At 46.7% G+C, this 19297-nt stretch overlaps 1 protein-coding gene across 1 annotated transcript in view; it reads right to left on the bottom strand.

Moving 5' to 3' along the window:
* Positions 1–19297, bottom strand: part of FNIP2 (folliculin interacting protein 2) — a 56097-nt gene that overhangs the window by 8625 nt on the left and 28175 nt on the right. Inside the window, exons 13-14 of the mRNA XM_012726834.1 lie at positions 16994–18341; positions 16096–16252 (exon numbers count right to left, since the gene is read on the bottom strand). Of these exons, the coding sequence (XP_012582288.1) occupies positions 16096–16252; positions 16994–18341 (1505 nt within the window). The remainder of the gene's footprint in view (positions 1–16095; positions 16253–16993; positions 18342–19297) is intronic.

Raw genomic sequence — 19297 nt, 5'->3', positions numbered from 1 at the left:
GAATCCAAAAGGTCAAAGGATGGCTTTGGTGAAGATACATTTTATAATGCAAAATCCTTGATGACTGGGCAGCTATGGATATGCTAGTTAACTAGTAAGTTGTGTCATAGGGCAAACCGGGTAAATTGAAGCAGTTAAAGAAAAAGGAATTCAAAAATAAATTTCTCAAAACAATAGTTCGTAACTGTTTCTCCACCAGCACCTTCTGACACATAAACTTATATACGAATCGACGTCAGAACTGCTCGTTAAGGCCCCAATCACGGGGCAGGCCAGGGAGACAGACATGCCTCAGCACCAGTACACGAGCACATTCTTCTAATCATAACCAAAGGAAGACAGAACTGGTCTTCGATCAACGCCCGCCCTCAGCTTGTGGCGGCCGTTTGTTGCTTTGGCTGCTTAGTAAACCTTCCCTCTATAAACATTATCTTCACTCCCTTTGGCCAATGACCTTCTTGGATAGGCCCGAAGGGTCCCACCCTGAGTCTCTCCAGTTAGAAGTCTTACCTGTAGCTTTTCAAATGGTTGCTGCCACCATTTTCCTCTCCAGAGAGCAACTACTACAAATACTTCCAGCTAGCCCATGGCTCCTGGTCTCCAGAGTTGCCTTGTGTCCTCTCCAGTCCAGACCTACTTGTTTTGAGCTCACCAGTTTTGTGAATTCCTAGTATCTTTCCAACAAAGTCCATGCTGCCTAACTTAAGAGTCGATTTCTGCTGCTTGCAGTGGAACCCAAATGGGAACACAACACTGTCACTGAATGATGGCTAAGAGAGCTTTGAGATTTAACACAAGTTGAGGAGTCTGTAAATAGGAACCTAAGCTGCAGCACACTGTGAAAACTCATTTTAACAAGGGGCTTGGCTCCCTAGTCCTGGATGTGGTTAGTAAGAGGAGAGACTGCGCAGCTTTGTATTCTTTATCACTGACACAGAGGAAGAGGCTGGTGGAAGGAAACTACACAGGGATCAACATTTTTTCTTATACTATGGCCAAGGGGCAACTTCCTGCATTCAGACAATATTACCCTATTATAAATGGTCCAACATTTACTAAAACGTATGTTCAGATAATCTTAAACATGAAAAATAAAGAATCTGATTAAAATAGACACAATTAATGAAGCCCTATTTTCCAAGGACAGTTCTCATTTTCTAGACTCGTTGCCCAGAACATACAAAGGTTTGTTTTTTTTTACAACTATAACGACCCCACATTCCTACTCCCATCCAATGGCTTTTACATCCCTCACCCCAACCCTTCTCTCTCTCTCTCTCTCTCTCACACACACACACACACACACACACACACACACTCCAACAGAGTGGAAGATATGGCGTCAGTGATGTCTCTTACAAGCTGCTGCAGGCACCTGCTCACCAGTGTCACAGTTCAGAGCAAGATGATGCAAACTCACTGCTGAGGTGCCTGGGCTTTATGAACAAGGGAAAGAGAAAGCTCCATTTCCACGTGGAAATGTTTGGAAAACAATGGAAATGGATATCGATAAGATTGGGTTTGGAAGTTAAGCCCCTGTGCAATGTATTGGCACAGAACAGATCTAGACCATGGGCCTTTCCTTTGTGAAACTTAATCATTATGAAAAGTAGGAAATGAAAGTAAAGTATGTTATGGAAGTAAACACAATCAGATGCCAATATAGACACAATGATTTGAATGTCTGCCAATCCCCTTTCAAAGTAACATCTAGCTTCTGCAGGGTGGATTGTGGGGTTTTCGGGGGGTAACGGCGCTATGTTCTGATTCAATTCAAATTTCCTACATCATTTCCCACCACAGTGGTACGGGAGGGAAAAGCACTAGACTATATATGGTGCCACAACCAAAGCCAACACAAAGCTTCTGTTTTAAGAAATGAACTATAGGAATGGACCAGGCAAGAAAATAATGAGAATAATGAACAGCCATATACCAGAGACATTTTGTGGGGAATGGGATCAAAAACGGGGTGGTGGGGGGAGGGGAGGGAAGTGCACCGGACTATGGTGATGGCACACGGGTGACTCGGTGATGGGAAACCCACGGGGATTACAATTGAGATGAAAAAAAAAATGTACACAATGATGTAAAAATAAACTATTATAAAAAAAAGAAAAAGAAATGAACTATATGAAGGGCAATGAGGCTCACTGGGGTGGTGGCAAATGGAAGATTCTCCAGGCATGAAGTACTCCAGAAGGCTGAAGATGCAAATATGCAAACAAAGTGGAATGCACACACTGGTTTGATTTTTTTCCTTTTAACGGGCTGGTAGAATCTGAATAGTGCAGACCTAAGGAAGGCCAAGACAAATGGGTCCACACTGGGACACACAGACAAGAACTTGACAGTCCGCTCTTTGCAGGTGGAGAATCTTTTCTGTATTCTCAGCCCCTAGCCCAGCACCTGGACCTTTGAAAAATGTTATTAAATTGAGATGAAATGGGGCAGGGAGTGGTGGTCCATACATCTGAGGAAGTGTGAACCTACTCCCTAAACCATATACAGTGTTATGATACCAAAGTATCCCAGTGAAAGAAAACAAACATACACCAGTTCAGACACACCAAGTGGCAGCTGCCACACACCCTGCACCCCGACACAGCGTGGCACTGAAGTCCCAGGCTCCAGGGTGGGAAACCTGTTGATTATTGTCAAGGAATCTTTTAAAAAAAGGGAAAATACCAGAGGAAGTGCACATTCTCAAAATACCAAACACAACACCAAATGCTCAGCTATCCACAAGGTTACCCCAATGCCTCCATCTAACACCCCATTTAGTAGTTGTTCTCTTGCTTACTGAATAAACACTTTCAAAGAGAGAAGAATAGAAGGAAATGGAAATAAGAAAAAGAAATGAATGCTGGAGGGGGGTGGAGAACTGCATCAGCAATTATTTATACAATTCAAGGGAGACCTGGGGGGGCAGGGGTATGAATAACGATCCAGAGGGTCAAGGGGAAGCTGAAATTCCACTGATTCTGGCGATTTTGGATATAAAACTTTCCAAAGGAAAAACAAGCCCACTAAAGGCAGGGCAGCTTAATCATATCGTGATTTGGCCTATCAGTCAATCTCTAAGCTGTAGAATTTAAGGGGCTCTAAGATCCACAAAACCATGTTTGGATCTGTCATGGAAACACACACCCACACACACCCTGTGCCCTGGTATTCAACTCAACATTCCTCTTAGGAAAGGCTTTGCTGTTGAGGACAAAGAGTGCCACAATAAACAAGAAAATGCAAAATTATGTGTATTGTCTTTAATCAGTTTTACGTATGTGTCCCTCTGTTAATTGTGAAAATAATTAAATCATGAAATCTGTCCAGATAATTTTTAAGTTCAGAATGTGCACACAAAAACACTTAGGTTAAATAGTAACAGACATGGTATGGTACCTGGGAGAAACTAAATTATCTTTAGAAGCGCAATAAAATCTAAGAAAGCGATTCAAAAACTGATTCCAAGCCTGATCTACCCTTCGGGTCTGAAGTCTGGGTGTGGGGACTAGGAAACAGGCAGATGTGGGCACAGAGGCCTCCCACTGACCTTAAGGAAAGGGGAACACAATATGGGGAACTCCGCTGGGAAGTCAGATAATTTAATGTCTCCTTTTCCTAAAGTTGCACATTATTTTTTAAGGCATTTGTTATTCTGACTATAGACCATTCGAAAAACAAAAGAATGATATCATGTGTTTACCCTATAAAAGTTCTGTTCCCAACTGTTATTATCTCAGATTAAACACATCTTTGGATGTTTGTGAATTTGAAAGAAACACTGAAGGAAATATTAAGTCACTTTAAAATGCTTGTTTAGGTTGAAAACTGTGATCCCCATAGTGTTAACTATCCATTTTCCTTTTCTCTCTCAAGCTAAGAGAATCGATTTCAAAGTAAAGTCTGTCAAATTCTCGTTTCAGAGTGAACCAACAAAGGTGTGACGTCCCCACAGACTTGAGACTTCCTGACAGCTGCCTGTCACAGCCTCCCCAATGCCCACTCAGCCCCCGCTCCAGGCCACGCAGCGCAGAGGCACCAGCCCTCAGAGGCCCGGTGCTTTCCACCATAGCTTCCAGGCTGCTGCCAGCAGTTTCCCTGCCCATGAGAAAATCTAACCAGTAGCTCAGAGACTCCTGCGAGAGAACCCTGGATGGTACAGACAGCTGGGGGTGATAGGCAGGGTGGTGACCCATTTCCATCAGAGGAAAGAGGTGCAGGCAACTTCCCTTGTCAGTTCTGCTCTGGTTTATGAGAAGGTGGAAACAATCGCTCATTTAGCTTTGCTGATGTCTCATTTATCCAAATTACTTTCCTGTGAAGAGTTCTCAAGACAAATTAACGTATGAAATGCTTTGTTCAGAAGAACTTCAAAGGGTTCTTGAATATTCTTTGGTTAGATGATAGCTTGTTGAATTAACAGAATATAACTGGGTCTGTTTCCTTGGGAGTGTTAGATGCTCAAGATGTTCCAGTTCCAAGGTTCTAGGCCAGATTACAAAGAATGCTGCCTTAATTTGCACAAACATGACTTCTGCTTAACTGAAACTTCCAGGGACGAGAACAGTCTTCAAGGTTTGGTAATCAAAGGATCCATCGTTCTGTTATTTCAGTAAAGGATAATGGTCAGATAACAGCAAGGGTGCAAAGAGCACCTCATAACTCATTTATCTGGGCCTCAGTTTCTATGACTAAAATTTGGTGGCTCTTAATACACGTAGTTTCTGGGAGGTTCAGTAAGATTTAACCCATAGAGGTTTTCTCTGAATAAAATGCATGAAAAACCGCAGCCAAATGCCCAGTGCTTACAGGTGTTCTCTCATTCTGTTTTCTTACACCAGCCCCTCTTCACAAGAATCATGTCCACCGAAACCTCAACCCAAAGCTCACAGTGAGATTGTGGACAGGTTTTCTCTGTTTGAGGCACTTCACCAAAACCCTCAAGCTTCCTAAAATAATACAACATCGGTTCCCTCGTCAACTCAAAAACCTATTCCAGCACGTATCACCAAGACACTCGAGTTCAATAAAGATCTTCATTTTATCTTTTTCCATATTTGAAGCTCTTCACAGCCTGGGCACACCTTCACCTATATAGAGGCTCTTTTCTCTATGAACCTCTTTTTTTTTTTTTAATAATAATCTTTTACTGGAACATCCATGATAACATTTTATAAGTTTCAGGTGTGCATCATTATAATCAACACCTATGTATCCTTCGCCATATAAATGACCCTTTTACCCAACTTACCCACACTCCCTTGTGGTAATTACCAATTTGGACACTGGTTACCTTTTAAATTTTCTAATCACTCAAGGACCCAGCTTGAGTCCCACCTCCCATTCCCAACAAGACTACCCACATCCAATGCTCTTTCTACTGTATACATTTTGGCACTGAATCACACCTCTGCTTGTTCTCAGCTTCACAAATCTGCCTACACACAGGTAAACTTCGTTAAGTAACTCAAGGAGAGAAATCATATTTCATTTTTCTTCTGTTTTACTAAGTCTCTGAAACAAGCCCAATAAAATGCTGGGTTTGTGTTACATCTCGAGTACACACTGGCTGTGTTGAATAATTCTATACTCAGACATCTTTATGTTTGGATTCAGCCCAGTTCCTATTAAGTCATCTGTACAGTTGCTAATACATTTCCTTTCCATATACAAATGGCTTAAGTGACTAACATTTCATGGGATTACCTATTTTTAACTTGATTAAGACTGGGAAAATACCATTCTCACATTATACTTCCAATAACTACTTATTAGTTCTTCATGCCATGTTTTCCTGAGGGTTGGCCAGGAACACAGATAGGATCTGTGCAGAGGCTCACTAAGGACGGGAAACACAGGCACTTAACTGTCTTCATCTGTCAGGAATAGGAGCTAGGAACTCATTCAGTGTTTTCAACCTTCTAGCTAAATGATTCTGCCCTTTACTCTGAAGCCCAAGGGCCCCGTGAGGGGTAGGAATCCCCAATGACCATAAGAAATGTGAACAGCACTCTGGAGCTAACACTCACAATAGCAAACACAGCTGCCTCCATGACGACTCTGGTGAGGAAGCGCCCAGCTTTCCTGCAGCTGGCCCTGCCTGACAGATACCTATCCTCCACTGACGTCTGGCCAGTCCTCAGCCACCTGTGGATCACAGCCCACCTCTGGCCGCCTCACCACTTGTCAAATCTGCACAACACGTCTAATAATGCAGATTCAACTGTGAGGGGTGAGTTGTTGGGTCCTTTGCCTGGACAGACCTCCCCACCTCCCCCACAGAATCATATGCACACTGTTGTGTGGAAACAAAGAATGAGCCATGGGTGCTGGAACAGAAAAACAGGAGGCAGGAAGTGTTCCTGCCTTGTGTTTGCTACCTTGTGTTCTTTGACCCCCATGTTATTGTTGCATGTTATTGATGCACTTGCTGAGAGCTTCCGCCTACCCCCAGCCCCAGGCTCCAGGCTGAAGGGGATAAAGAGAGAAGGGGAGAAGAATAAAGTGTGCCTTTGCTTGCTGACCAAGAAGTGTGTGCTTTAATCCTGACGTCCTTCGCTCAGACCATCTCTGCTGTCGTGCTGGCGCGGCAGTGAGTCACTAGGCAGCCTTGTTCAAAAAAAAGGGAGCTGATGATTTATGATGCAGGTAATTAAAGGCACCGCCCTATAGCTTTTCTTTTTTTTTTTCTGAAATATTCTAGATAATTCAACATAGATTTGGCTTCACTTCTGTGTCCATGTGTTAATCACTCTACAGAGGATAATTTTGCAAAGTTTTATAACTTGAACTGAGCTTGAATAAGATAATGCTGCACAACAAAATACCTTTTCACAAAAATTTCAAATGGTTAGAGCATGCTGGCTTAGGAACATTATTCTTCACATAGCTTCAAGAAAGGACTGTACTTAATGACATTAGCAAAACGGGATGATTCACACAGTGAGGTTCACCTCAGCATCCTGCTCTTCTCTGAGTTAATCCTCAGATCCCCATTTTTATTCTTTTTCTTCCATAGGCTTGAAGGTCTACCTACACAACCACATCCTCCACCACCTCCTCGCAACTGAAGATTTAAGCTAGCCACACAAGACAGCCCATGCCAACCTGCCCCCCTTCTGGATGACTGAGAGTCACAATAGGATGTGAAGGAGCTGACTACTTTTTCTTAAAAAACAAAAACCCTTCAGTCTCACACCTTTTTGAAACCGAGTTGTCCTTTGCCTTTCTTGAACACTCCCTCCAATCCGGAAATTACCCAGAAAAGGACCCTTTACCAAATGCCGAGCATCCAGACTTTGCTGGCAGCAGTTTGATCAAGATACAGGACAGCCAGGCCATCCTGTGTGGCAAGGCCCTCTCTGTCTTGGGTAAAGCCGAATCAGCCAGAAGAATCCATGCTGCTCCCTGCACCTGCCCCCCCTCAACCACCCACCTACTGACCCCAGCTCACAGGCTGCTCACTCCAGGAAGCCCACACCTCTCCTGTACCTCCCACTGCCGTGGGTTCTGCAGTGCTGCACGGCAAGCTCATGTCTTTGTATTTCCTGTCAGATTTCAAACTCCTTGACCACAGGTGCCAAGACTTCTCTCTGGCGGTTTACAAGACTCTTCTTTGTGCTACCTATCTGATAGCTAAGTGTGTCTATAGCTGCCGTACTCGAGGCCGTGTGCTTATTTCATCTGAAAAACCGCAGTCAGGCTTTCTTCAATGTTGTTTTCCCTCCTCTTCTCTGTTTTTGTTCTTCTGAACACGCCCTAGATCTTTTTGTTCTAGCAGCCACCTCGCTTACTTTTTCATATTTTTGATGCATTTTTGTTGAGTGCTACACTGATTTGATCTCAAATCTAGGCTCCATTTCACAAAATCTAAGTCTTTGTATCTACATTTAATCTGCTCGTCCTTTAACCTACTTTGTGAGTTTCAGTTACAATGACCTTGTTTTTCAATTTCAGTCCTTTTAGCTTGCACAAATCTAAATAATCACTTGACAACCCCCCTTTTCTTCTCCCCACCCCTGTTTTTCTAAATCTTCTTTAAAACACTAACCGCTCTAAAAAGTGAATGATAGCTATTTCAGATTGTTCTAGATCTGCTAATTCTCCTACTTGTGGTTGCTTACTTGCCACCATCCTGGCTTACTTATATGTGATATGTAGTTTCCAGCTTACTGGGGATGTTGCGATTTGTGTCTCTTGGAAATATGTTCAGGGCCAGTCATTAAAGACCGGAGAGTTGTAAAACAACAGAGAACAGGAGGAGAAGTTGTCTGCGTCTTAAAAGCTCGAGATTGTGAAAGCATCTAGTGTGCTTCCTTCTTCCATAATCCTAGAGGTTTCCACATTCTGCATTTTACACTTACTTCTGGGGAAGGGGTTTCCCAGTCACTTGGTTAGAATAAACCTGGGCCCCAAATCCACCCAGAATAATACATACTTGGGATTTTGATTTCTCAAAAATGATTTTACCCTCCCCACCACCATTGCTAACTGGCTTCTTTGCTTGTTTATAGTTGGAGTTTCCTAGCTCCCTTTTCACAGGGGGAGTAGCTCTTTGAAGATCCGTGCTCTAGGCCAAGAGCTCAGCTCCAGGTTCTAAGCCTCACGTGTGTACCTGACCACAGGTCTTGTCTAGACAGCTCTTAGAGACTCAGCTTCCACTCCTAGGATGAGTATCCAGACCAAAACCACAGAGGGCCACTGTTACATCAGCCCACTTCCAGGTATATGGCTCTGACTTCTACTGGGTTTGGCACAAAGAGATTTTTGATGCACGTAACAGTGGAGCTGGGGTGGGGAGGTCATATTTTATCCATCATCCCCATGGATTTCAGGGGAGGCATGTCTCATCAGTTCAGTAAAATATGTTGCTGGAATCCTCCCACCTCTCTTTGTTTTCACTTGCTTTTCAGTTTTATTGAGAAATAATGGACAGACGTCACTGCATAAGCTCAAGGCACACGGCGAGACAGTTGGCTTTACGTGTGCTGTGAAATGAGGAACACACTAGGTTCAGCCAACACCATCCTCTCATACACTTATAATGAAAAAAGAATGAAGGAAAACAAATGCTCTCCTTGTGATGAGAGCTCTTTGGATTTACTCTCCTAGCAACTTTCCTATCTACCACACCCCAGAGTACATCACATCCCTAGTACTCATTTATCTTATGATCAGAAGTGCATACCTTTTATGGGCACCTTCCTCCAAATCCCCTTCCCTCCGCACCCTCAGCTTGGTCACCACAGCCTGATCCTTTTTTTTCTTACTGACTTTTGATTTGCTTTTAAAAATATTTTTTAGATTCCACAGATAAGTGAGCTCAGATAGGCGTGTCTCTCTCTGCCTTGTCTCACGCAGCACAGCTCCGCTCCAGCTCATATATGACCATGGCTGTAAACACGGCACCTGGGGTGCAAAAAGTACTAAGCGCTTCCCAGCAGGTGGGCAAGTGCCTTCCTGCCCCCCGAGGGCCATCTCCAGCTCCCTGCCCCACTGTGGGGCACACGTGTCACCCAGACCACCTGAAATGTCACCATTCGAGATTTCTAGTTCATCTAGGGACTGTAATGCATGAAAAATAACACAAGGGGTTAAGAATTATATGATCTTATCGTAAGTGTTCATCAGAAATTTTGTCTCTTGGACACAGATTCAGTGTCACTCACTAAAGGCTTAAGAGCTGTAACAAGGTGGAGAAGAAAAAATCAATCAGTTTGGATAATGGGACTCTGCTGAAGGTGTGTACGCCATAGGTAAGCCAGGTGGGGCCTCTGGGAGGGTCCAAACACACCATAAAGGCAGAGGCAGGTGGAGGCCGAGGGAGAGGCCGAGTGAGGTGTACAGAGGGAACATCTGCCCGTCTGTGTTTGCACTTGTGGCTGTGATCACAGGTCACTAGACTGATGATACCCAAGTTCTGCCCGTGACCTTACAGATGTAGTGTGGAGCCTCAGGACTGCTCACTGGTCACTTGCTGGCATAGCTTAAAGGTGAGCAGAGATGCTCAAGGTCAATTATTTTGCATGATGGCCAAATTAAATGTGTGGGGTTAGAAGCTGTTTTGCAGAGAATGGCATGAACGTCCAGACAGTTTGTAGACAGTGGCAAAGCTGGAAAAACATCGAAATTAGCCATGTGCCTAATATTTACAAAACATAAGCGAAATGAAGCCTGAGAGACCTATAATAAGCTTTTTGTTCTCCTTTAGGTAAAAAAGAAATGCACACAAAGAGCCATAGGCATCATGTCTAAACATATTACTCTGCCCCTTTATTTTCTAAAGAAAGACCATCTGCTATTTCTCTTAACTTCAGGGTAGAGAGACACATTAATCATCGCATTTTACCGTGGTAATAAATACACATGTCCTTAAACTCAGTTTTATGGGCAATAGCAAACTGAAATCACTGAGTGCTTTTTACATGCCAGGCACTGGGCTGGGTGCTGAGGATATGAAAGAACCCAAGTCCCCCCTTTCTGTTTCCAGGTCCCTCGGCCCCCACAGGAGAAAGAGATGTTGAAAACAGAACAGAGGCCTGGTACATGGGCTAAGCACCGGGGTGAGAATAACTGACTTCTCTCCGGGGTTACCCGGGATGGTCTCAAAGAAGAGGAGGCATTTTGAAGGGGGGGGTCCTCAAAAGTATACTGGAGTTTGTTTTTTAGAGCCTTAGGCAGAGGAAGCATCAGTACTCAGGTAAAGAGGTGTGAGGTGGACCCTAGAGAATGGCAAGCAAGTACTGGTGCATACAGTGGGAAGAAAGGCACTCGTGCCTGGAGACATAAAAGGAACAACTTCAGTCACAGAGTTTACGCTTTATTCTCTAAAAAACACGGGACACTATTAAAGGAGAAGAGCCAGTGATCACATTCTTGTTTTAGAACAAGCCCTTGGTGGCACTGTGCAAGATGCCTGAAAGAGGAAGAAGCTGGGCACAGCGACACTTAGCTATAGCTAAGAAAGCCAACGGGGCTCTTCCTCCTCCCTGGCTGCCTGAAGATCCATCCCCACCACGAGCGGCCCAGTAACTAGCCAGACTGCAGCAGAAACAAGTGACCGTGGACATCCCCACCCTGGGAAGGCAACAGTCCCCAAGAGAGAAGCTGGGGCAGATGCGGAAACGGCCAGGGCAAACCCTGATGTCCCTTTGCGTTGGGAGGCAGGGCCCACTGTGGAGGAGGCAGGACGGCAGCCTTGGCCGGCCTCGCGGCTCCCGGGATCATGCAAAGAAGAACGAACCCAAACACAGCCTGGCAGGCCACCGCCTGCCTGAGGGACTCAGGAAACAGGGAGCGCAAGAGTAGAAGGAAGAAAGTCAGGGATGGCCGAGGCCAGGGCGGGCGGCAGGGCGAGCGGGAGAGCCGGCAGCAGGAGGCAGATGCCGCGGGGACTTTATCTGCACTGTGGCGACGGTGCAGCTTTCCTGAGAGACTAATAAAACCTTACATGTGTCTGATGAGGGGTAAAAAGGCGGAGGGGGACTGAAGTAAGGGTATAGTCACAGTAAGAAAGGAGGGAGAATCTTCAGAACAGAGAGCATTATTTTTGTCTTTTTTTTTTTAACCACCATCCACATTAAGAAATACATTTTAACATCCTACCCCAGTGTGTACGCTTCTACGTGTAGACACACGTGCCCAGGAATACATGTGTGTGTCCAACTTCCTACCCCCCCCAACACAGGGAAATAAAAGCAACAGAGGGTTGATAAACAGCAGGGCTGTCCTCCATAGATGTCTCCCTAAGCAATGACTTGTCATCTGATGTGACTTGCTGTTCTTTTGTAGTCTTTCTGGTGGATCCAACACCACGTGGCTCAATGAGCTACTCACGGGTGTGCGTCAGAGCCCAGCGCTCGCGAAGCTCCTTAGCTGTGCTGCTGAGTTCTGCATGATAATTCTGGAGTCAATCTGTTGTTACCCTTAAAATTAAATGAAAAAGGCTGCTATATCCAACTGTTGCTTTATTTTATAGATCATTCAAGTAAATGTCTGAAGCCCTGGAACATAGTTTCTTAAAAATAAGTTAAAGTGTGATGCCAGTTTTAATTTTGGTCTTGATGGCTCTACCTACAGTTAGAAACACCTGGCCTTCTCTTGTGACGTTGCAGGCAGAGGGAATGTGGGTTCCGTTAGTGCTGAATGAATGCCTGTGTGGGTGCCGTTCCCTCACTGCCAATGGGCATTTTGGGGGAAACTTGTTTTTGAGGCACGTTCATGTACATTATCTGCATAGCTCACATTTGTGGGCCATGGGGTGATATGCCCCACACTGTGCTAACGACGTGACGTGCATTACCTTGGCGTCCTCAAACCAGATCTGTAAGTACTATTCAGGTTACAGAAGAAACAGATGATTAAAAAAACTAAAGAGGGCCCTCCCTGATGGCGCAGTGGGTTAAAGCATAGCACTAAGAAGCTCAAGCCACTTTAGCATGAGTTCAATCCCCGCCCACCCGGGAGGTGATCACATGGCGTGGCAGACCTCCCCTGACCTGCCTGCGCTCCCCTCAGCAGTGTACTTCCTCGATCTGCCTGTTCTGCTCCCCACTCTGTCTCTGGTGAATCCTCTCACCGCCCTTGCACTTCTGGCCTGAACCCCAGCTCTGTATGCATAAATGAATAAATAAATCTTAAAAAAACAAAAACAAAAAAACTAAAGAAACTTCCCCAGGACTACAAAGCCACTTAAGGATGGGCCACAAGGCAAACAGAGGTTTGTGTGTCTTTAGAAGCCAAACCTTTAACCACGGGATTGTGCCTCATCTGTCCCTGTAAACATATTTCTCTCAGGTTTAGTGATGCTGACTGATTTACTTAAGCCTATCAGCAAATGAGTGGTACCAGCAAGACTTGAACCCAGCCATCAGTGCTGTCAGCGCCTCCGCATCACCGCCGCTGCCCACCTTCAATACCTGACGATGCCCCGTCAGCAGGATTCGTGGGCAGACGACCTTCATTCAACTCAGAAAAAGAAGAGAGAGAAAGTTACCTGAGGATCATGGGGACAGAGAAAATGTCTCTCTCTCGCTCTTGCTCTCTCTCTGCATTTTACCACTTACAGTCGAAAGAGAAACAGAGGAAAGAATGCACTTTTAGATGTGGCAAGGAAAAAAATGAAACTGAGTATTTCTCTAGCCTAATTTAAGGCAGCTGTATAATCTATATGCTAGGAGGCCAGAGAAACAGTTCACATGGCAGAAAAGAGGTGGTACATGGATTAAATAAGAACATGTGTTTAAATATTTAAAGACCTTCAGAATTTTAGCATGTGAAAGTCAGTAACAAAAATAAAAATAAATGAAGTTAATACATCTTTTTTTTTTCCACAAGAGACAGAATAAGGAAAAGTACAGTCTTAACTGCTGGATGTTAGAATATAAACCCTCAGCGAGAAAAGAAACTCCACAAGCCAGTTCACCAAGGCTATAAAAGCTCACATTTACATAAGACAGATTTTACAATCCAATCATGCACAGAGCTGGAAAACAGATCAATAACTTAGATCAATTGCTTTAAACAGTTACTAAGTATGCTTCTCTAAAAACAATTATGAATGTCAAAGCACAACAAAGTCAGGCATGAGCCCTGAGCATCAGGACATCCACGAAAGAGATTTTTGAGATTCTAAGAGCAAGTTATGAAAAGACAATTTATCCCAAACTTTTCTTCCTCAAGAAGCCACTGTTCTAGCTCTAAGTCTGGTCATGTCTGGTACTTGGATCTCTGCTTCCTTCTCTGGCAAGATACTCAAGAATTTAAATAATTACAAGCCTTGTGGCGCAGTAAATGTAATATAATGTTAAAAAAAAAAAAACCCTCCTCATTTATTTTTCAGCAAATATTTGTAAATGGCAGTTGAAAGTCAGGCTATTTTTGTTTAAACACTGCCACAGACCAGAGTGGAGCCCCAGTCTGAGACACAGTTTAAATGGAACACGACTTCAAAAGCAAAATTCATGATGATGAATGTGTCAAGTGAAGTTAGAAATCCACTAATGCTAATTGGATACATTCTGAATGTATTAAGCTTCTGAAGATATTTTTATGAACCGGAGTAATTTCCTTTTGACACCCATGCATGGCTGCACTTTGGATGTACCCACAATTTGACACAATATAGGTTATTATGTTGAATGACTTTCGATCTTGCGGTGATTACCTAGCCTGAAGAAATGAGAAAAACTACAGTGTGAAAACATTACTTCTGGAAGGAAGGAAAAATGATACATGAAAAATCTTTCGGAGTGCAAATAGAGGAAGCATGGCTTTCTTTTTTTTCAAATGGTAAGAATTATTGAGCTAGATGGTCACCACGAAAGCCTAGTATATAAAAATTGGAACTTGTCAGCCTATTGAAAATATTAAGAAATGTCATGAGTGGTTTTGCGGCTATGTTCAAGGAGGGTTCCTGCTCGTGGATTACACTTTTACAGTGGTTACTGAGGGACTCTGGGGGAGCTCACCACCCCCAGCTGGTGAGACGCATGTCACCCCATTAGTTCACATGCAGGCTCTTGGCACCTCCGTCAGAAACAGAAGAGCAAGCGCCTTGGGAGCAAGGGCCAAGGAGCAACACCTGGCTTCCGACTCAAGCTGCCAGCAGAGCAGCAGAGCACAGGTTTAAGGCATCTGGATACATTGGCGCTGCTGGAGAAGGGAAAGAGGGCCTCACAGCCCCTGGCTAGGGCTACAGACGGCCACGAGGGACACGCAAGTCTAAAACCTGAGGACTATGCGCAGCTTAAGACCACCTAAAAGGCAACATGGCACAACGAGGGCACTGTGGGGCGTTGTTCTTATCCTAAGGTCACTCGTGTGTCAGTTCTGAAGTCCTAAAAAGGTATACCATGTTCACTGCAGCCCTGCAAGTCAAACATCACGCCATTCCTTCCAGAGACAAAAGCATCCTTGTCGTTTCACTCCGGGAACGACCCGGTACCGGGTTGGCGCCCATCACCGAGCAGGGGGTGTGAGGAGTGGGTCAGGGGCTCTGGGTCCACTCTGGGGTGATGACCGTGCCTCGTCTCTCTGCCCTCCTCCTCCTGGGGCCTATCTGGACATCTGTTCCACTCCTTTCTCTCCCTTTCTCACAAAGCTCTCCAGCCTGTTTAGCCTGTGTCTAAGGTATGTTTAGTCTTTGCAGAGGAGATGCTCAAGGCCAAAGATAACATCACAGCCTTCTATTCCACCTCTCGAAAAATACTTGTTGGGTGAGGAGGTCGGGCACAAGCCAAATTCCAATTTTCTTCACGTGACGAGGACCTTCCCTGTTGCACAAGATACAATGTGCTTCCAGTGCAGAACATCTATTTTTGTACATCTGCCCAATAGCAGCTCAATTAAAAACAGGCCCATCAGACTGACTGACACCACTTCCGTAACTGTTCAGTTCCTGTCGCGCTGCAGATAGCAGACAGGCACTTGAACGGCAGCCACAAGCAACTTCCCATAAGACTTGTCAGTCTTTATTCGGTCTTCCTTACACAGCCATCAAAGTGAACTTAATGACCGATCAGGTTAAATAAATTACTTTTTGGGACTAGTAAGGTTCGGATGAAAAGCAAACCGTATGTGACATCTCTGAGGTCCTCCCCGAGACCTCATATAACTGTCCCCATCTGGGCTGTTTACTCTGTCTGCCCAGCCCAGCTGCCCCTCCCCCAGCCCAGCTCCACTCTCCACTCTGCCTTTCGCTGTCCCTTAGGGCCCCAGGAGGTTGACCCCTGTGGGCCCCAGGGCTGTATCAGCATCAGCAAGGTGACCTTGCCCTCTGGCCTCCTGCTGGGCCAGTCACTGGAGGCCCCAGAAGAGCCCGGGGCTGGGGAGAGGTGGGGCACCATCCCCCACCCTTCTCACTGCTCTTGCAGCAGGCAGCACCTTTCCAGATCCAGCTCTCCACAGCTTGGGTGCCACTGCTCCCAGCAAGGCCTCCTCCAGGCCTCGGTGAGCCACAGCTCCCAGCTGCTGTTAACCCCTGGGTGCTGCTGGGAACCCCCTGAAGCACTACACACAGGGCCTTCATTATCTTCTCTTCAGGAGGGACACCTGTGGCTCCCAGGACCCTTGCCCCGAGCTGGGCTCACTTACATGCACGGTGTGGACCAGGTCAGCCGCCAGGCACTGCTTCAGCTTCTCGTCGCTGCTGGTCCCATGAAGCACCAGGTCAGGCATGTAGGTGGGACAGTAACCCGCCAGGAGTGAGCGGCCGAAGTTTCTCACGTTTGGGTTGCTGATGCTCTGAGAGCTAAAACAATATTGGCCCATTAGAATTGTCAGGGGGACAGAACAGACTCCAAAGAAACAGACTCAGGGTGGTTCCATTCACCCACCCTAAGGTAAGGGGAGGAAAGAGGTTTGGAAGAGAAAAGGAATTTTATTTTAAAGAGGGGTAAGGAAAAACCAGCAGCAGTATTATGGCGGCAGCGGCGGGTGATGAGATAGTTCTTGTTCCCCAGCTAGCAGCCCCACCAGGCAGCCTGTGCCCCAGCCCCACGGGTCTGCTAGGTGGGGGCATCGAGCGAAAAGTCTGGCTCTAGGAACACAGCACACCTACACAGGCCAGGGCCCACCGCGGTGGGAAGGCCAGGCGAGACCTCCAATTACTGCTCCAATCACCGACCAAATAATCAGCCTGACAGAGCTCCGGGGGCGGGGTGTCTTCCTGCCCCAACTTAATCGGCAGCTTCATCTGCCGCCTCCCGGGAGGCATCTGCGGCCAGCTTACAGGCCCATACAGACTCCAGAGGGGCAAACTCCCTGTCCCACCGCCCCAGCGGCGACAGCCCGCCACACCCTGGCCTATCTCCTGGCCCAGACGCGCAGCCACGCCGCGGGGAGAGGCCAGGCTGGACACCATTGGCCAGGCCCTGAGGGCACGGCCAGGATTCGGGGCCAAAAAAGCCCACGGAAGTTGCGGGCAAATGTGCCGGCAGTTCCTGACGCGGTCACAGGGCTGGTAGCGAGGCACGGCCCAGTCCCCTCGTACCTGGGCAGAGGGAGCTCCACTTCCGCCGCCCCTGCCGCGGGGTCTCCGGGGCCCGCGGGTAGCGTGGCCAAGACGCAGGCCTCGTCGTCACTATCGCCAAGAGCGCTGTCCGCGCTCTCATTTCTGGGGATGTCTCCTGCTGCCCTGCGGGCGGCTCTGCGGTCGGTGTCCCCACAGGGGACATGTGCGGCCACTGAGAAGCCGGAGTCCTGCTGGGCACCCCTACTTGGCACAGGTGCCGTCAAAGGTCCTCCTGCATCCTTCAGGCACAAACCTCCGGTGGCCGCCAGCGCGCACCACCTTGCTCCTGCCGCGCGGTCTTCAGCAGATGCAGGTGGACTCGGCTGCCCCGCCGCCATCGTCGCAACCTCGGGTCTGATGCCTCTGTCCTTGGCAAAACCCCTGTCAAATTCAGCGTCCTCGCCCTCTGAAGGCAGACCCTGGGGGCAGCAGACATTCTTCCCGAACCCTGGGGCAAAGGGGCACCCAGGCACCTGCTGGTCCCGAATGACCTCAGCAGCCACCCTGCGTTCAGCCAAGGGACTGGCCGCACCTGGGCACTGTCCACAGTCCTTCAGCCGCTCTTCCATTTTTTTAGTGCGACTTTCCAGGTCCGACTCTGGAGATAAGGAGCTTCCAATTTGGAAAGTGACCTTTTCTAAGGGAGCCTTCTCCTGGGAATGTCTGTCAGGGCAAGGCCAGGCCGCTGACCGCTCTGGTAATTTTCTAGGCACCTCCCCTTTCCACCCTTTCAAGTCCTCATTGACAGTCTGTCCCCCGATCTTCAGTCCCACCCCCAGAACTTCACAGTTGGAGAGCCCTGAAGAGCCATCCTGAGGGGGCTCTCCTTTACAGTCTTCACCCTCACAGAGTGGCCCCTGAGGTTTCCAAGAGCTGGCCATTGCTGGCTCTGGGAACCCCAGGCTGCAGGCCTCAGGACTCTGCGCTGGCCTCTTGTTTCCTTCACTGTCAGGTTGGGGACACAGGTCTCTCAGGTCCGTGCCCTCTGGCGCCCCAGCCAAGCCCTCGGGCTCAGGGCTCCTTCCCTCAGCAGTGGTGGGTGGCAGGATGGGGGGAAGAAGAGCAGGCTCGCTTCTCACCGTCACCACCACATACTCCGACTCCTCCACCTCTCCTCTCTCCAAGGCTGTTGTGATCTTGCTCCCATTTAGCATTTGTTCACCTTCGCTGTAATTCCCACACCAGGTCAGTTGGTTCTCTTGAAGCTCAGAACAGCGGAGAAAGTAGGTCAGGACATAAAGTATGCGCTGGACCAAATCCTTCTGCTTCCCCACCACCACGGTGCGAGTCAGCCTCACTGGAGAGCCAATGGCTCCGTAAAGATCACCTGTAGGGCAAGCAGACACAAAGAAAAGGTCCTCTGGGGTGAGCAGGTCACAGATGGTGTCAGCCTTTACAAGAAGCAGATGACTTTGCTCCCTAGAAAGGCCCCTTCACCCACCTCATGGAGGCAAGGAGAAAATTCCTAGCAATGACTGCTCAAGTTTTGCCTCTCTAATGGAAAGTCTGCCTGGGAAGGCCGGGCACAGGCTGCAGCCTCCTGCTCTGGGTGCGGGGAGCTGCTGCTAGAGACACAATCCCTCCCTGTGCCTGTAAGTTCTTCCCAGAGGCCTGGCGGCTCCCACCTCCCTAAGGCTGGCTAAAGTCACACTCTTATATGACCACAGCACATGCTATATCTTGGAAATCAGAATAATCTTTCAAAGTGGATTAAAAAAAAAAAAAGGAATCCATCACAACAGGCCTTGAAGGTGAAATCCAAACTTAGGACTCTAAACAGAAGTGCAATGAGTTCATTCAAAATACATAACGAGATGGCCTGCTCAGAATTCTCTTCATAAACACACACACCAGGCCGAATCAATTCGATCAAGAAGATAACTTAATTATGAACAGTAAATCTGAATATTTTATTCACATGGCTTTACACGAAAATTCTATGAAAAAAAAATGCCCCATGTTATATCTTGACAATCTGATTAAAAACTGGTTGATGAACCATGAACATTTAGCTTACTTAAAGGTGGAAGAAGGGCAAATGTGTCAATCAACCCAAAAATGTAAGCGTTTCATTAAAGTATTTGTCAAATGTCCCAAAATGACTGCATTGGGTAACTTCATTATACTATTTTATAACCTTGATACCAAAATATCTTGCCAGTAATAATACTAACAATCACCACAAGAAATCAACACAAATATCTCAAGCATCACACAAAATGTTTTACATGACATTATCTTGTTTATAGCGATGCACAGCCAGTCCTGAGTCAGAAACCATTA

The sequence above is a fragment of the Condylura cristata genome, unplaced genomic scaffold, assembly GCF_000260355.1.
Source record: "Condylura cristata isolate star-nosed mole 26May11 unplaced genomic scaffold, ConCri1.0 scaffold00018, whole genome shotgun sequence".
Classification (NCBI taxonomy): Eukaryota; Metazoa; Chordata; class Mammalia; order Eulipotyphla; family Talpidae; genus Condylura; species Condylura cristata.
Note: the sequence above shows the minus strand (reverse complement) of the source record. Positions and strands in the feature narration are given on the sequence as shown.